General features: G+C 37.2%; 1 protein-coding gene across 2 annotated transcripts; it reads left to right on the top strand.

Annotated features, from left to right (window-relative positions):
• On the top strand, positions 49-18,867 carry LOC18792393 (transcription initiation factor TFIID subunit 1). 2 transcript variants are annotated; one of them, XM_020555092.1, is made up of 22 exons: positions 49-825; positions 916-984; positions 1,690-1,796; positions 3,220-3,282; positions 3,532-3,577; positions 4,423-4,680; positions 4,837-4,928; positions 5,361-5,508; positions 5,784-6,888; positions 7,183-7,385; positions 7,508-7,745; positions 8,562-8,898; positions 12,350-12,559; positions 12,664-12,756; positions 13,267-13,467; positions 13,657-13,863; positions 14,216-14,705; positions 14,987-15,168; positions 15,331-15,447; positions 15,946-16,002; positions 16,103-17,236; positions 18,106-18,867. In XM_020555092.1, the coding sequence occupies exons 2-22, from the start codon at positions 939-941 to the stop codon at positions 18,466-18,468; spliced, it is 5,697 nt and encodes a 1,898-aa protein (XP_020410681.1). In that variant the 5' UTR covers positions 49-825; positions 916-938; the 3' UTR covers positions 18,469-18,867. The 2 variants fall into 2 exon arrangements, with proteins under 2 accessions (XP_020410681.1, XP_020410682.1); XM_020555093.1 differs by lacking the exons at positions 49-825; positions 916-984; positions 1,690-1,796; ... (2 more) ...; positions 4,423-4,680; positions 4,837-4,928 and having other exon boundaries at positions 5,405-5,508; positions 5,788-6,888.

The raw sequence follows: 19,288 nt of genomic DNA, 5'->3' as shown, positions 1-19,288 counted from the left end.
CAAACGCAGGTCAGTACTTAATCCAGATTAGGCCAATCCGAGCTAATCCAAGACAGTCCCAGGATTTAGTCCAGTCCATGACAGTCCGCCGTACCAAACGACCCCTGAGCGTCCTATTTTGCGAACCCAATTTTGGGTTCACTATATTAGCTGTACGGGTTCGGGCCTTTTTTAACTATTGGACTATATAATCTCATTTAAGATAATCTCCTTCCTTACCATGAGTTTCAAGTATTATTTAACCTAATTCAGTCAGTGAGGCACAATGAAGCATACCAAACATGGTTAGATTAAATTTTAATGAGGTGGTATGTGTAGGACGAAAGACAAGCAGATCACGACAAAAAAAATCATAATAAAGAATCCGGATCCCAAATAAAATCACCCTAGTCTTATCTAAATTAAAAAAAAAAAAAATCCAATGTAAAACAATAATAAAATTAGAATTATTTTAAAAAATTAAAAAGAAACAACCTCAACACCTCGCCTTAGCAAAAGAAAAAAAAATTACAAAAAAACAACCCTCCTTCCCAGTACGTCCCCCCACCTTCTTTTCCCTCTCTCCAAAACCCACCCAAATCACATCTCCTCTGTTTTTCTCTCATCTCTTTGTTTTTGTTCTCTCCGTTTCTCTATCTCCCTCCCAACTTCTCTGGTTCCCACTCCTCTCACCAGTTCTCTATTCTTGGCTCTCTCTCTATTTTCCCCTTCAGAGTCGCAGATCTTCATCCCCTTCAATTGGGTTCGATTGTGTTTGATGTGGAGCTTCAATTTGGTTTGACAGTGGTGGTTCAATTGGGTTTGACGTGGTGGTTCAATTGGGTGGTGGGTGTGGTGGTTGGTGATAGTGGAATAGGTTGGGCAATGGCTGCTATAAATTTATAATCTAATTTCAAGATTTTGAATTTTCTTTAGGGTTATTGCAGAGCTGTTACAACATGGGCCATGATTCAGATGGTGGTTCCCAAGATGGAAGGGATGAAGGTAAGTTGGATGTTTAACTCAAAATGCATTTTTTTGCTCGCTCTTTGTTATGTTAAAAAAGGTTGAACTCAGAGTTGAAAGGAATAAAAAATTGCCTTGGACTAGAGCAGGGGGGTAACGACTTACTGGTACTGGCTGTTGATCCTAGGGAATTTGTTTTTCTCATTCCAAGTTCTAAGTTTTTCTTAGTTGTGTTTCTGTTCTTTTTAGCTGTATGTACACGGTCGTTGGTGCCTTTTATTGATTCATTCAGTAAAGTATTATTTCCTTTCGAGTTGTACAACTTTGTGTGCTATGTATATTGCTGGTACATTGAATTGCGTGGTGTGGTGTTTCCTTCTAATGAGAAAGGTTAACTACTCTCTCCATGCTTGCTTCAATGATAGCACTTTGAGTACACACACAATTACAAATATTAACAAAGTTATAGTTATATATTCCAATTCTCCCCTCTCAAGCTGATGCACCAAACTTGTCTATGAGTAAATGGAAGAAAGAGCTAGACACCCCCCTTTGTAAAGATATTGGCAAGTTTTCCTGCCTTTTATTTGGATATCTCAATTTTTCCTTGTCTGCAATGTTGTGAATTTATAAAATACACATTTGCAATTTTAATTTTTTTTGACCTTTGTAGTTCAAGTCTTATTTGCTATTGCTTATAGTTTTGCATATCAAGTGTGATCTCAAATTTTTTTGTTTTGGTAGATGATGAGGAAGAATATGAGGAGGCTGGCAGGGGTAGTCGATTTCTTGGATTTATGTTTGGCAATGTCAATGACTCTGGTGGTCTTGATGCCGATTACCTTGACGAGGTAACCTTACTTCCCCCCCTCTCATTTAATTTTGGGTTTCATTTAATTTTGGGTTTAACTGTGGTGAAACAAACAAATAAGTAACAAGAAGTACTTGCTTACAATTATTGAAGCTTGAAATAGATTTGACAAGTTATGGATGGCCATAGAAATGCATGTGCGATGAGTCAACCTACTTGGAATTGTTAGGGAATTCCAAATCTAAGCTCCTGTGGGCTGTGCCCAACAACAAAATAGATCATAGACAAAATGAACACCAATTTACGTGGTTCACCCCAAGTTGGGCCACATCCACGGGCCATATGAATCCAAATAAATCATCCAAAGGGAGCATAAAAGAAGATAACAACAAAGAACGTTTTGGGTCTCCCTCACACAGGATAATCTCTCTTTTCCCATGGAAGCACTCAATAGAGAAACCTAAACACACCCTTTCTCACCACAAACCTAAACCCTAAACCAAACAGACCCTAAAAGGCTCTAACCGTAACTTTAAATACCCCATAAGACTGAGGCTAACCTGGGAAGAACAAGGACAAAAAAGGGCTCAAAATCATAACTTAAACTATGAAACAGTTTGAGCTGCTGGAGCAGAATGCATAGCATTCCGCTCTAACTATCTTGTTCTGCTTGAATGGGATTGAATTTTCTCTAGAGGAAGTACACAGTAGCCATTCGGCCACCCCAACTGAACAAGACACATTGGAAATCTAATGTTATGTTCTAAGGCTATAAGCCTTTCATTTTATTGGGGTCATGTAAGGGAGAATCCGAGTATCTTGAAAGAAACTAATTCATTCTTTTAGACCTCTTCGTCTTCCCAAATTCCCTAATATACACATGCCTATTTGAATGCCTATAAGTTTTGACTGACAGTCCAAGAAAAACAAACACAAATATTTTAACATTTGTATAATCGAACGTATTACCAAATAATATATCACAGCACTTCAGATACTGCTTGTTCTACAAGAAAAGCATGAACAAGAAACTAAATTTCTGGCATGTCTTCTAAAGCTGACATGCAAGTAGCCGTTGCCATGAAATTGAAATATATTTTAAGATTTCTTGGTCCACTGCAAATTATTAATTCTGGGACATTCAACAATTTGCATCATTGTCTACCTGTTGAAGAGCACTCGCCCTCATGTTTTGAAGTGTTTAAACTCGGCTCTATTTCTTGCATTTTGAGCTTGCAATAATGTTTTAATAATGATCTTGCTTCCTCTCTCTCTTATTATTATTATTATTATTATTATTATTATTATTATTATTATTTATTCTTCCATATATATATATTTAAAATTTTGGGTTTATCAGCAATAATCATCCATTTAGATATTCATGAGTGTTCTCATTTATGCATTTACACTTTTAAATTGAGTTCTAGTTTAGTGATGTAATCTTGATGCTGAAACCACAGGATGCAAAGGAACACCTCGCTGCACTTGCTGACAAGCTGGGTCCGTCTATAACAGGCATAGATGTATGGATTTCTCATCCATTTCTTTAGGTCTTTTGCTCTATTTGGTAGTCATAAATATTATCTTGGGGCCCATTGTCATGAATTTCTTATTATATTTAAGGGAGTTATAATTGCTTTTTTGGCACTTGCTTTTTAAAATTTTAAATTTTTTTTATTTTATGGAACTCTCTTATTCCTTTACTTGTGCTTTCTCCTACCCTTCTTTTTAACTCTCTTCCCTGATATGTAAATTTTTTGTTTGATTTTTAGCTGTCAGTAAAATCACCACAAACATCAACTGATGCTGTTGAAGAAGGTGAATATTGTGAGCCTTGAAAAACGATCTCATGCAATTTTTTGATGTTTTGCTAGTGACTCCTCCCCTCCCGCCTCCCCCGGTCCCAATTCATATCTATTTGTTATATTTGTCTTACAATTTCTTTTATTGGCAATCAAGCAATATCATTTTAAGAACAAAGGAATCTAGCGAATGCACGATTATCACTCTTTCTAGATTTATTTGTGACTGCACTATGATTACTCTCTCTCAATTTATTTTGCTAATGCACTATATTTACACCCTCGCAATTCATTTGTGAATACACTATGATGCTTTTTGTATATTTTATTTAGTTTTTAGGTGATAATTCTGATTTTCCTTCTTCCAATTTTGTACCACCCAGAAAACCTTGGATGCAATTTCACAATTATAACCATTACTTCAGTCTTATTTAATTTGTCGTTTTAGCACTTTATGCATATGAAATATTTAATTCCTGGCATTCTAGGATATACCCTTGATCTTCTAATTTGCTCCTTGAGTGGCCATTTGCCTCTCGTGGAAGATGGATTCTGTGCTAAGGGGCATAAAAATGTCGCAGCAAATGCGATAAATTTGTTTCTAGTGTGTTGCTGAGATGTTTAACCTCAGATAAATTTTTGTGATACCTGTTCTTTAAGGCTGTACATTGTACAATTTGACTTCTCCACTGGGTGAAGCTATGGTGATTCTAATATTCTCTGTGTTGTATTTGACCTTAGCCAGTCTGTCTGTCAGTCTCACGCTCTCATTCTCTAATAAATGAGGTGGAAATAAAAAATAAGTTCATCGTTCACATTCTTATTTTGTGAGTATGCACTCATTGTGTTCTCTTATGACAGATTATGATGAGAAGGCTGAAAATGCAGTGAATTATTTTGATATTGATGAGGATTTTGAGGGACCTGAGATTCAAGCTGCTACTGAGGAGGACCATTTGTTGCCCAGAAAGGATTATCTTTCTGCTCAAGTTTCATTGGCTACTTTGGAGCTCACACATTCTGTGTTTGATGATGAAGATTACGATGAAGAAATTGAACAGGAAGTGGAACATGAGGTGGTTGAAAAAAACGTTGATGTTGAAACTATCTCTTTACCAGGTGTTCTCTCAGTTAAAGTTTTCTGTTAGTTGCTAACTTTTACACCATGCATTCATCAGTGTTTACCTAGATCACATATATCGATCTTGCTCATAGTTGTGGATGGAAAAGATACATCTTAAATGTAGTTGTATAATTTGATAGGTTGTCTTGCAGGGGATTCTAAAGGAGAAAAATATTCTGAGGATGATTATCAAATTGGTGGTTTGGACTCTGAAAATTTGGATGCTCATGTAGAAGAGTTTCAGGTCTGTTTGTGATAATATGTATAAAAAGTTGCATATCAATTCTTGCTCTCGGATATTATTTATTCTGACATGTTACTTGTAAAGAAAGAATTGTTTTCATTGTCATGTATGTTCATTCTGTTTCCTACCAAGAAAAACATTTTCTCTGACAAGTTGGGGACATGATCGTGGATACAATTATATTGTTTCCTAAGCAATGCGTACTAGACTACATTTGTATTTTGTCCTATGTCTATATTTGTTCTCTAATTTCTTTGACATGCTATACCTGATGTAAGGAGACAGCTAATTTGTGAATGCAAGTGATTTCTTTGTCATCTAGTTGAGGGAACATGTATTGCTGCTCGTTCTTTAACTGAATTGCATCTTGACAGTGCTTCTCACTATTCTATTAGTCTTCATTGATGTTTACATCTCTCTTGGCCATTACAGGAAGCGCTTTCAGATAAAAGTGCCACTCCGCTGCCAGTTCTATGCATAGAAGATGGATTGGTGATCTTAAGATTCTCGGAAATCTTTGGTATTCATGTGCCCTTGAAGAAGGCGGAGAAAAGAGAACACAGATACTCTGTTCCTAAAGGTATGTTGCATATATATGGAATCCTCCTTGATGCCTCCAAGGATAAAATTGCTAGGACAGAAATTACATATCTTAATGGCAGCAAACTACTGTCTCAAAGCATATGTTATGTTAAAAATTATGTTTACATTTTTTGCTTTCTTATGGGTCAAATTTTAGTTGCATTTTAGGTTATCTTCCTGTTAGACAGGTCTTCTAGTTTTGGTTTGTATCTTATTGCTTCATCTAGTTTTATTTTTAGTACTGTTTACAGAATTAAACCAACATCCTTTCAGATAGGTACAAATCCATGGATGTTTCGGATATCATTGAAGAGGATGAAGAGGCATTCTTAAAAGGATCTAGTCACGGATTGCAATCTTTGAAACAGGCAGATGCAATGAAATATGACATCTCAGCACTCAATGACACTGACTCGGAAAATGCAAAGTTTGGTGTTCTAAAAGCGGCTAATTCAGTCGCTCTGCTGGATGACGGGCCAATAAAGGACTCCTGTCTCAATGCAGAACCATTGAAAGAGGATCAAATTTATGATATTTCTGTGGGAAGGCAGTCACCTTTGTGTTCAAAATTTTATCCTCTTGATCAACTAGACTGGGAAGAAGGAATTGTTTGGGGCAATTCTCCTGTAGCAAGTGACAATTCTGATGAGAGTTGTGAAATTTCGGGACCTGATGAATTTTCAATTAATAGTGAAACAGAACCTGATAGTGGGTCACAAAATATTCTGTTAGAGCCCCCAAAAGAACCTTATGAGAAGGATCATGCTGTTGTGCTGCATAGCTCATGTAGTCTATTGGAGCCTTTTGGCTCAAGAAATTCATCAGAACTTTTATGTCTTCCTGTCTCGGAAAGCAGATGCCATCCCCAACTTTTAAGGCTAGAATCTCGATTTGAAGTGGATGACCATACAGATGGTACAATGGAGAGTGTCGGTGAGAAGCTTCATCAGAGCGATGCTGTGAGGGAATTTAGCAAACTCACTTCACAGAATAGAGACATGCTAAAAGGATCCTGGTTAGACCAGATAATTTGGGACCCAGATATGCCTACTGGAAAGCCAAAACTTATCCTCGATCTTCAAGATGAGCAAATGCTTTTTGAGATTTTGGATAACAAGGAAAGTGAACATCTTAGGCTTCATTCAGGGGCCATGATTGTGACTCGCCCGGTAAACTTGAGCAATGGGGATTCTTTTGAGCTGCCAGGTCACGGAGGTCAATTTGGTTGGCGATATGTTGCTAATGATAAACACTATTCAAATAGGAAAACTTCTCAGCAACTGAAATCAAATTCTAAAAGACGCACAGTGCAGGGCATAAAGATTTATCACTCACAACCTGCCCTGATGTTACAGACAATGAAACTGAGGTTAAGCAAGTAAGATGGATTGTTATATATTCCCTAATTTTTCTTTATTTGTTCTGATACTGCTGCTTGCATTCTTTATTTTGTTTGAATGTTGTTTTTACTTTATCAGTATGTCATGGTTTATAGTGACTTGGCTCTGTTTGGAAAACAGTGCTTATCTGCACAAGTACTGTTAACTATACTGGGTCATGCATAGGAAAGAAATATGAATCACAGCTAAACTGTAATTTCGTTTTGTTATATGATAATAGAGTAAGTCTTGCAAGGTTTTTGAGATTTCTCAAAAAAATAACTTTTTTGCAGTAAGTGTGTGGCTAATTTTCACCGACCAAAATCTTTATGGTATCCCCATGACAATGAAGTGGCTGTAAAAGAACGAGGGAAGCTCCCCACTCAAGGACCAATGAAAATTATCATAAAGAGCTTGGGTGGGAAAGGAAGTAAGCTTCATGTGGATGCTGAGGAAACAGTCTCTTCTGTTAAATCAAAAGCTTCAAAAAAGCTAGGTTGACCCCTCTCATTTTAATGTGTTTGTCTTGTGTATTTATGTTTAAGTTTTTTAATTGATGAATTCTTTTGAAGTATGTGGAGAAGTTTAAAAGCTGACTCAGTATTCTTGATTTTGTAGATTTTAAGCCATCCGAAACTGTGAAGTTGTTTTATTTAGGGAAGGAACTTGAAGATGATAAATCTCTTGCAGCCCAGAATGTTCAACCAAATTCTTTGCTTCATCTTGTTCGTACAAAAATATACTTGTTGCCAAAGGCACAAAAGATTCCTGGTGAGAATAAATCTTTGCGGCCTCCTGGAGCATTTAAGAAGAAATCTGACCTTTCTGTGAAAGATGGTCATGTGTTTCTAATGGAGTAAGCAACTTCAAAGACCTGTTTTAAACCTTTTATGTTGTTTCCCCTTTCCCCTGTATGAGTGGGTTTGTTTGATGGTTATTGTGATATTCTTCCGATGCTGTTCTTATTGTGATCGCCTTCATTGTTTTGTATGACAGTAAGTGTCAGATTGATGCTTCGCTTTGTATCTTGCAATTGAATTGTTTGTTCTTTGGACAACTTATCAATCTTAAAAGTATGAAATGATGTCTTTCATTGCTTTATTTTATGGAATCGTAGGACAAGTTATCAATCTTAAGAGTATGAAGGATCATTAAAGTAGTTTTCTTGATTTCTACAACTACAAGGTTTATGATATTCCAAGCACCAAAAGTTGTGCTGAATCACAAATTCAGGAAGCTGATATCTTATGTTGACATCAATTTCTAGGGACTAATAAGGGCAGTTAAATGAATTTATTGTTTTGATGATGTACTGGGAAAGAGTGAGGAGGTTCTGGGCAGCTCTGTGGGCATTGGTTTTGGTTGATTTTAGGGATATTCTCATTCTTCTTTAATGTTTGATTAGATTTTTCAAGTTTGAGCTTTATAACTCCCCCTTTTTTTTTTTTTTTTTTTTTTTGTATTTTCTGTTTTCTCTTCGGATTTTGGATTCCTTATCCACTCTTTGTAATTAGATTTTCTACTTTGGTATATGTCTGTTGCCTTTCAAAAAAAAAAAAAAAAGTGTATTGTTCCTTGGTTTTTCTTTTTGGACAAGCATAACTTCTTTTTTTTCAACTGTACAGATATGGAGGTGACCATACCAAACTAATTTGATTTATTTTCTTTGCAGGTACTGTGAGGAAAGACCTTTACTTTTGAGCAATGCTGGTATGGGTGCAAGATTGTGCACTTATTATCAAAAATCAGCCCCAGATGATCAAACTGGTTCTTTGTTACGCAGTGACAGCAACAGTTTGGGACATGTCATCTCACTAAATCCTGCTGATAAATCACCTTTTCTTGGAGATACAAAAGCTGGTTGCAGTCAGTCATCGCTTGAAACAAACATGTATAGAGCTCCTGTATTTTCTCATAAGGTGCCATCAACTGATTATTTGTTGGTTCGTTCTGCAAAGGGAAAGCTTTCAATTAGACGCATTGACAAACTTAATGTTGTTGGCCAACAGGTTTGTAATAGCAATACCCTTCATTGCATAATCCTCCAATATTTTTATTTTGTTCTCTTGGGTTGCTGTTGGTGATTTACAGGATACTGATGCAAGTTGTTGGTGCTTGGCTTTACTCATGTCCTTGTTTGATTATAAAAAAGTGATTTTCTTGTATGCATTTTAGTACTTTGTTGCATTTTCATAGTTCTGACGTAACACATATTACATAATAATTCAAACAGAACATAAATGTAACATTTACTTGTTTTTGGATGAGCTGTTAAGCCAGTGTGGGTTCTCAATGTCCGAGCCATTGGGAAATGCGTCCTTGAATATATATCAAGCTCACAACCCAACAATCCATACAACATTCTCCCTCATGTCTGGGTGTGCTCAATAGATGAGTCAAATACAGCCCATAAGGGAGGGAGTGGATTTTTCTTTAGAACAAAAAGGATTTATGCTATTTGGAAGAAGTGGAAAGGGGGTTTTGAATTGAGATAAGATTCCAATTTTAATTAATGGAAGACCAAGCCTTAAATTTGGAGCATCAAAAGGTTAAGCCAAGGAGATACTTTCTTCTTCTTTGTTTACTATGGTGGTGGATGGTTTGAGTAGATTCGTGGAAAGAGCAAAGGAGATGAATATGAAAGGGGATTGGTAGTTGGTAGGCAAGAAATGGAGATCTTGCATATGTAGTTTATGGAAGATACAATTTTTTTCCCTTTTGGAGGGGGGGGGATCAAAATTTGAGAAACTTTATGTCAGTACTAGAAGTTTTCAGTGCTGTTTCTGGTTTGAAGATAAATAGAGGCAAATGTTCAACTGCAGGGATAAATACACATGCAAGAAAAGTAAGGGAGTTAGAATTGGCCTTTGGTTGTGAGGTGGATAAGTGGCCTATGAAATATTTAGTGCTGCCACTTGGGGTTAATCCTATGGCAATTAGTTTGTGGGATCCAATGGGGAAGAAGTTGGAGAAAATGTGAGACCCTGTGTGCCATTCGTTGAACATTGATCTGACCGCTTGAATTACTGATACAAACCGATCTTATGAAGACGAGAAGACAGATTATGTTAATGTAGATATATCGTCCTCGTCTTGCATCTTCTGGCTATGAGTTTCCAGCGGCAGCGTCAGATCAAAGCGATTGAAGAAAGAAAGAGAATGGTGGCTCCTTTTGTCCAGCGCACATTGTCGGAGAACAATGTAGGCGACGGGGTGAGAACCTTCCGTTGGTACTTATTTAGCCTTTTTTATCTGGAGGTGAAAAAGACTAACACTTTTTCAATCAGTTCTTTGCTGCATGCCTATCTATATTCCACTTTTTTTAGTCCTGTTAGCTTGGAGAAAAATTGGGAAGCTTGATGAGGAAGTTTCTATGGCAAGGAATATTGGAAGGTAGAAAAGACCATTTGGTCAAATGGGATCTGGTGTCCCAGGTGTTTGAAATATGAGGTTAGTTGTTGGGAATATGGTAAGTAGAAATGAAAGTCTTCATGGAAAATGATTATGGAGGTTTGAACAAGAGCGCGGGGCTCCTTTGGTTTCTGTCATAAAATAGGTGTGATTCTTCACCAAAAAGAAAATAGGTGTGATTCTATTGTTGTGATTAGAGGGGTTCAAGCCCTTGGACAGAATGTCTCAACGTTCCTTGCTTGATTTCTTAATTGATGTTTTGGGATGAGTGCTGGGTGGGAGAAACGGCTGTATCCACTCCTTTTCCTTGCGTATACAGTTTACCTTGTTTCCATAATGTTCTATTGTAAGCTTGTGTGTAGATTCTTCTACTTCTCCTCTGAGTTGGGACTTTGGCTTTCATGGAAATTTTAAGGAGCATGAAGGGGGAAGCTAACTGAGTTATTGGTTGTCTTAGAAACATTTGTTTGGTTCCATCTAGCCCGGGTAGAAGATTATGGAAGTTGGAGTCTTCGGTAGTATTCTCTTATACATCTTATTCAAAAAAATTGTTGGACAACTCTTCTCTTTCTCTTTTCAGCCCCTCACGTATTTCGAAGGCCAAAGTACCTCCTGTAGTACAGGTGTTAGCTTGGATTATAGCTCTAGGATAGGTGAATTATTTGTTTATTCGAGAAGACGACCAATACTGGTGCCTCTATCCCCATTGGTGTGATGTGCAAAATTCTACTGAAATTTTGGATGACGTACTGCTTTGTTGCCCCATTAAATTGTCCTTGTGGAGAAGATTGTTTACGGAGGCCCAAGTGAATTGGGATACTCTGGCTTCTTGTGCTGAATTGGGAGAGGTATAGCTTTGGGGAGATGTGCTGTGGTGGTAATTTTTTGGGTGATGTGGATAGAGTGGAGTAAAAGGATATTTGAGGGATCTTTTGTGGGATAGAGTTCGCTTTTGACCTTCCCTTTGAATGTTGGTATCTCCAAAGTATCTGGATATTTCTTTCAGGCTTTGTTTTATAATTGGAGTGTTGCTGTTTTTTATTTTATATTTTTTTATATCTTGTTTCGTTCATGTTTTGTAACGTTTCTTTATATTAGTGAAAGCATGTTTCTTATGAAGGAAAATGCCGTCTTTTTTCTGAGGTTCTCGTTGGATTACTTAGACAATTGTGCTCGGGTAGCAGGATAAGTCATTTTTAACCACGAAACATCATGAACTATTTGGAATGGACCCAACTACAAGTATCAAACTCAGAGGGATTGTATGCCATTGTGAGTAAGTAAAAAGAGGAATCTTAGGAGGCTAATTGATTGTTTATTTGACAAAGAAAATGAAAAGAACCTTCTTTCTGAGGTACTCTTTATAATGTAAAAGTAATGTTGGTGGTGCAGGTAGTGACTTTTCGTCATATGATAAGAACATATAAATAGGTAGTTGCATGCTATAGAAATGATTTAAACTTTTGCTGATAATTTGTTAATGGTCAGAGCCTCCATCTAGTCTTTGTATTTTTGAGGATTAGAATGGGGTTGGAGTGGAAAAACTGAGCAGTCGAGTGAGATTTTAGTCAGCTTTATGGGTGTCGGTTGCTGCAGAGAACGCATTCTCAGTTATTAGGATGGATTTGCTAGCTGTTGTGAAGTGATGTTTGCTACTTGTGGAGAAGTGTAACTGAAGGAGATGACATTTTCTGCCTTCCAACTGAAACTTCAAATTCTATGTGAAATTGATGTTCGTGGGTTTAGCGGAAAACGTGACGCTACCATAAAGTGAAAGCTTTTCGTTTGTCTGAGTTCGTTTGTCTGAGTGTTTTAGTATATATCCTGGATTTTGTAATACGATTCTCTAGGTCGATATCCGTTACTTGGTTCCATTGTGGTTTTATTTTGTTTGTTTGCTTTTCCATATTGGAATATTAGTAGATTAATTGTGTCTAAATTGTGCACTGCCAGTCAATAACAATTTCAGTAGATCTATGTGTATTAAGAGACAATCTTTCCAGAACATATATTGTTGAATCTGAGTTGTTCTCCTACTGTTGTTTGCAGGAACCTCTCATGGAGGTAATGTCTCCTGGAACTAAGAATCTTCAAACTTATATGATTAACAGGCTCTTAGTCTACATGTGCCGAGAGTTCCGTGCTGCCGAAAAGCGCCATTTTCTTCCTTGTATCCGCTCAGACGAGCTACCTTCACAATTTCCTTATCTATCTGAAGCCTTTCTTCGGAAGAAGCTGAAGGAACATGCAAATTTGCAGGCACTTTCTTTTTGCTCAATTCTCTTTTGATATATTATTATTATTTTATTGTTTACTGTTCTTTACTCAACTTATCATTCTGAATGGATATGCAACATTTCCAGAGGGGATCAAATGGACAATGGATGTGGGTTAAGAAACGCAACTTCCGAATTTTCTCAGAGGATGAATTAAGAAATATGGTGAAGCCAGAAGAGGTGAGTTACACTTCAAATCTTTTGCTTTTCTGCTTTTGTTAAGTTAAATCGATCGAACATTCTTGTTTGTGGATGCTTCATAGAAATCCATCGTTATTCCTAATGTTGTCCCCTAATAATTGAATTCTTCTAATGATTGTTCTTCACCAAAATCTAATCTCATCTAAATGCATATGCTTTGGCGGCCAAAGTTTGGCTTAATAAACATTCAAAGTGTGATTAATTCTTGAATTTCTGATGGACACTTAGTTGAATAGCATGAAGCGTTTGTTTCATCATGTTAGCACAGAGTCATTCAGGCACATTGAAGCAATACTTCTATACAGTTTATAAATGGCTTGAAGGAAACAACTTATCTAGTTTATCCTTTATACTTTGTCTTGCAATTTTAGAAATGGATTGCAATAAGTTATTAATTTGACGCCTCAACTCAGCAGGTTAAATAGTAGTTATGACCAAAGAGATATGATGCTCATGGATCTTTTTTGTTCTTAACTTTTTGCTGTATAGGTGTGTGCCTATGAAAGCATGCAAGCTGGTCTTTACCGGCTCAAACATTTGGGAATTACTGAAACACATCCCTCTGCCATATCATCTGCAATGAGTCGTCTCCCTGATGACGCAATTACTCTGGCTGCTGCATCACACATTGAAAGGGAACTGCAGATTACTCCATGGAACTTGAGTAGCAACTTTGTAGCATGTACACAGGTAAACATATATCTTTGACTCTATGATTTCTTTTTTTCATCAAGTGCACTTTTACTTGTGATCCTGTTTTTGAGATTTGCATCATATTCTCGTGGCTAATTGACCGGAAAAGGTAATTAGTCTAGCATCCATCAGTACCTCTTTTCCATTTATTTGTTTGTTTACACGATCTTCTTTGTTGTTTTTAAGGGAAAAGAAAATATTGAGCGTTTGGAAATATCTGGTGTTGGTGATCCATCTGGCCGGGGCCTAGGTTTTAGTTATGTTCGTGCTGCACCAAAAGCGTCTATGTCAAGTGCAGTGGTGAAAAAAAAATCTGCTGCTACTCGAGGAGGTTCCACTGTTACCGGAACAGATGCTGATCTACGCAGATTAAGCATGGAGGCTGCACGAGAGGTGCATTAATGCTGCCCTAAATCTCATTGAACGGTCAAGAAAAAAGACGTTATTTAAGAATCTTAATTTATATTTCTAGCTTCCCTTATGGGCATCTCTACCTTTTTCTTGAATTAAATCTTTGCTATCCTTGTTAACATGTAGGACAGAAATAAGTATATTTTATGTGACTTTAAAAAGATATCCTGGTGTGCATGAGAAATTGCTAGTAGGTCTATGCCCTTGTAACTTAAAATTATCTTCCATTGTACAATAGGGTGTTTTAGCATCTCTGTTTCCTTTCGGAAATGTTGTGGGATATATAGATGTATTTATTGTTTTATGTTGACTTTAATTGTGTTCTTATTCCCAGGTTCTTCTTAAATTCGGTGTTTCTGATGAACTGATTGCGAGACAGACTAGATGGCATCGGATTGCAATGATACGCAAGCTTTCAAGTGAGCAAGCTGCATCTGGGGTAAAAGTTGATGCAAACACTATCAGTAAATATGCACGTGGCCAGCGTATGTCCTTCCTTCAGCTACAGCAGCAGAACCGGGAGAAGTGTCAAGAAATTTGGGATCGGCAAGTTCAGAGTCTTTCAGCTCTAGATGGGGAAGAAAATGAGAGCGACTCTGAAGGAAATAATAGCGATCTGGATTCCTTTGCTGGGGATTTAGAAAATTTGCTTGATGCAGAAGAATGTGAAGAAGTGCTAGGAGGTGATCATGAATCCAATCATGATAAATTGGATGGTGTTAAAGGGCTTAAAATGAGAAGGCGCCCTTCCTTGGCTCAGGCAGAAGAGGAGATTGAAGATGAAGCAGCAGAAGCAGCAGAGTTATGCAGGTTGCTTATGGATGGTAAGGATATTTATGTTACTTTTGTTTAGTTACGTTTGTGCTATGCGGAAAATATTAGATTGAGTATTTCCTACTTCTGATGTAGGTTCTGTTAAATGGATTGGTTGTGCCTATCAATATTTAGGTGACTTTTGTTTTGTTTTGTTATTTGGGAATAGACCTGCTGATATTGGTTATTGCTCAATTTCTAATGTGCTCATGTGAGAATTTGAATTCTATCTGGTGAATGTCATTGTGTTCCTATTTGTGATATGTGGTTGACCATGACAGCTGTTACACAGATGAAACTGAGAGGAGGAAGAAGAAGAAAACAAGAGTTTCTGGGGAGGAGCTGGGGTTGGCTCCTGGGTCGAGAACAAATTATGGCTTCGAAAATGCAGATAGGGCGAAGAAAATAATTGGTGCAGCACAACCTGATGAATCCTATACTTCAAAAGATAATCCAGTTGGAGATGTGAAACTGGTAAGAATGAATCACCATTTCGTCATGTTTAGTCTTGATTTATTTATTTTATCTTTTAATTCAGCTCTTCTTGTTTAAACATGTACGTCATGTCTGATCATGAAGCTATTCTTTCCCTATACATGTAGGTTGAACTGTGTAATGTTCGTGTTTTGGTTGCAGGTGGAAAATCCTCTTAAAAGAAAAAAGGCCGGAACACTTAAAGGAATGAAAAATAATGATATCACACATACTGGTCTGATGAATAAGAAACTGAAGATATCAGGAGATGGTGGCAAGGCAAGTGAGCTTGTTATAAAACTGCTGGTTCCTTTTCTTTTCTTTCTTTGTGCTTTGTGCTTATTTTTTCTTTGCATTTCTTTAATACTTAAGTTGCTACCGACTTACTGCTTTTCCTTTTTTCTTTTGACCACACATACTTTCTGTTTTTGCTTACTTTTTTGTTTCTTTCTGATTTTATACTTTGATTAATGTATACAAGGAAACTGCCTGCACTGGGAAAGGAAGGCTTATGTAAATGATGTACTCACTGACATTATTCCTCATTTTGCAGTTACAAAAATAACCCTCTTCTGAAACCTCTTCCAGCCACTCCATCTCCTCCTGTTTCTCCAACCCCGCCAAGTTCTCCAGGTTTTACCAGTTATAGTATTCTTGTGATATGGACTCAAATTTTTTTTTTTCAGAGAGCATGATGTTTGAATATTTTCCAGGAACCTTTTGTACTTTTCCCCCTCTTAGAAATTGTTCTTAATTTGACTACCTCTTTGAATTCAGACATATAAGGAGAAGAAATCAGCACGAGAGAAATTTATATGTGGAGCATGTCATCAGGTATATAACTCAGATAAGTTTAGTTTAGAGTTTTGGTAATATTCTGCTAATAGTGTGACTAATAATTTAATACTGATTGTTTACCTTTTTGATGACCTAGGCTGGACACATGAGAACAAACAAGAACTGCCCCAAGTATGGTGAAGATCAGGAAACACACAGCGACACTCCAGATCTGGATAAAGCAGATGGAAAGATCACTGCTCTGAATCCATCTAATCAGGCTCAGCAGAAAACTACGACAAAGAAGCTGGTACCTAAAAGTGCAACTAAAATTGCCGTGGTTGAAGCTTCCGATGTTGACGTTGGTCTGAGTACAAAGGTTCTTCCATTGAAATTCAAATGTGGGTCAACTGAAAAGCTTCCTGATAAACAGGCTCTTGGAGAGACAGAGAGCTCTGAACGTCCGGTGGCATCTGATCCGGAAACTGGGAAGCCCACTTTTAAGGTGAACAAGATAATAATATCGAACAAGATGAAACCTGAAAATGCACCTGTTGAATCTCAGAAGCCACCTATTGTGATACGGCCTCCCACAGATACAGATAAGGGCCATGTCGAATCACAAAAGCCAACTATTGTTATACGGCCACCAGCAAATACAGATAGAGACCAGGTGGAATCGCAAAAGCCCTTAATTGCTAAACGACCATCAATGGAGGCACAGAGAGAGCAACATCATAAGAAAATTATAATTAAACGTCCAAAAGAAATTATTGATATAGATCAGGTCAGTCAGGATGGGAGTACTCCTGTTGAACATAGGAAAACTAAAAGAATTGTTGAATTGACAAGTTCTGAAAAGAACAGGAAGGAAGAGAACATGTATTTGGCTAAGGAAGCTGCAAAAAAGAAAGCTAGAGATGATAAGAGATCAAGGGAGGAGCAAGAGAAACGGAGAAATGAAGAGAGATTGAAAGAAGAGAGGGCCAGGAGGCTTTACGAAGAGGAAATGAGAATGATAGAGGAGCAAGAAAGACTAGCAGAGATTAGAAGATATGAAGCAGTCATCAGACAAGAGAGGGAAGAAGAAGAACGCCAGAAAGCGAAGAAGAACAAACAGAAGAAGAAAAGGCCTGAGATAAGAGAGGATTATATAGAGGACTCACGAGCAAGAAGATTTGACAAAAGGATGCAAGAAAGAGATCGGGGTGCAAAAAGGAGGCCAGTTGTTGAATTGGGAAGGTATGGTGGAGAATCTGCCCCAATAACAAAGCGTCGTAGAGGGGGAGAGGTAATATGTTCATGCTTATCTTCAAGTTATTTTCGTTCATTCAGATTTTCCCCGCACATGCCACCTTTATTACAACTGGTGGCGGATTCATTCTACAATATGTGGTAGTTCACAGCCTACACCAGGATAAAATTTAGGAATTGATCAGTTGAAATGGACAAACCCAGTCTACCCACTACGAATTGCAACTGTTCTTTTAGAATTATTACTTGTTTTCCAGTGGGATCACACTGACTTTTAATCAAAATTTATTTGGTAGAGTTTTGTTTGTGGTGTGACTTAGTATTTCTCTGTACTTATAAAACAGTAAACATATTCATCTCAAATAAAACACTAAAGATAGTGGAAGCAATTACGAATCACTTTTTGGGGGAGTTTATTTATGTAGTTTTTATGGGTCGTTGGTGAGAAATGCTGTTAAATTTATGTGCTAAGACAAACATCCTTTTTGTTTTTTTCCGTATCTTTCTTGGAGTTGATTTATTTAACTGGTCTCAATACTGCATTTTAGTGCTGTTCAGTAATTGTTTAGTGAATACCTACAAACCCAGAATAGGAATGGGATGAGGTAATGCTTGTTCTAATATGTAAGAAAATAAAACAAAACGCGGAAGAGAAGGGCCCATTGTTCTTTTCTGAAATTGTGCAAGCTAAACTCTCATACACCAAGCAATGAATTAATGCACAGCCAAAGGTGCCAATGACTTTTGTAATTTCTTTGTTGTAAGAAATTACAGTGTGTCATTATAAATTGATTGCAATGTTCACAGATGGTATAAAAATATTCACATCGACCTCCAAGAGGCTTGTATAATAACAAATATCCTGTGTACAAAGCATTCTTATTTATCTTCATACTTTTTCTACAGGTTGGTCTGGCAAACATCTTGGAGCGTATTATAGAAACCCTCAAAGATCGAATTGAAGTATCGTATCTTTTTCTTAAACCAGTATCCAAAAAGGAAGCTCCTGATTACCTGGACATCATAGAGCGCCCCATGGATCTGTCTACAATCAGGGAGAAGGTGAGGAAAATGGAGTACAAGAGCAGGGAGCAATTCAGGCACGATGTGTGGCAGATAACTTATAATGCTCACAAATATAATGATGGGCGTAATCCAGGTATACCTCCTCTCGCAGATCAGCTCTTAGAGCTTTGTGACTATATGTTGGTTGAGAATGACGAAAGCTTGACTGAAGCTGAAGCAGGCATTGAATCTGCAGATTTTTAGAGATGTTGATACTGATTTAATATCCGTAACTTTATTTTTTCAAAGAAGAATGCCTACTTTTGCCGGAGTAAGTTTTTAGGTATTGTGGATTAAAGAGACTGCGTCGGCTTCATCTGACATGTCAGGAAGCATCAATGAAAGAAAATAGCCGCATCTCCTGTAAATTTGTGATCATCTGCTGTAATTTGTGTTTGAGTTACTGAATAACATCCGTTTTAAAATTGTGTTAGTTGTACAGTGACTGCAATGTTTAAAAAGTTTTATTGACACAAGGGGCGTGTATCTCAAGTGCTTAAGAGCATTTAGCCTGCACTCAATGTCCTAGGTTTGATTCCCCCCTCCCCCAATATCTGCTTGTATTAAGTAATAAAAAATAAAAAATAAAAGGTTTCATTGACATATCAGTTTTTCAATCAAAATTTCATCTTGCTAAGTCACCGATCTGAGCAGGAGGATCAAAAGATTTTTTGTGCTGGATGTTATTTCATCTTCATTTCATGCATCTGACATTCCATTCCAGTATTGGTGTTTGGTTTCCTATATCAAATCCTTTCCAACGTTGCAGTTAATTACCTATTGAATGAGTACTAGCAACATATACCGATTGAATCCGCAAATGAAAGTTCACATGCACACAAGCGAGTTGTATAATTTTTAGGAGATATGGTCCTTCAACTTAGGCATGACGTATTGAACAACAAAGAAAAACAAAATTTTGGCATGATTTACATTTTGATCCTCAAACTCGATTATTGGTTCTGTTAGTTCCTCAGCTCCAGTTCCTCTCGTATCATTAGTCCTGCCTTCAGCCCCTATAAAA

This window comes from Prunus persica, chromosome G1, assembly GCF_000346465.2.
Source record: "Prunus persica cultivar Lovell chromosome G1, Prunus_persica_NCBIv2, whole genome shotgun sequence".
In the NCBI taxonomy this organism is placed as follows: domain Eukaryota; kingdom Viridiplantae; phylum Streptophyta; class Magnoliopsida; order Rosales; family Rosaceae; genus Prunus; species Prunus persica.
The sequence above is the reverse complement of the archived record's forward strand: the minus strand, read 5'-3'. Positions and strand labels throughout refer to the sequence as shown.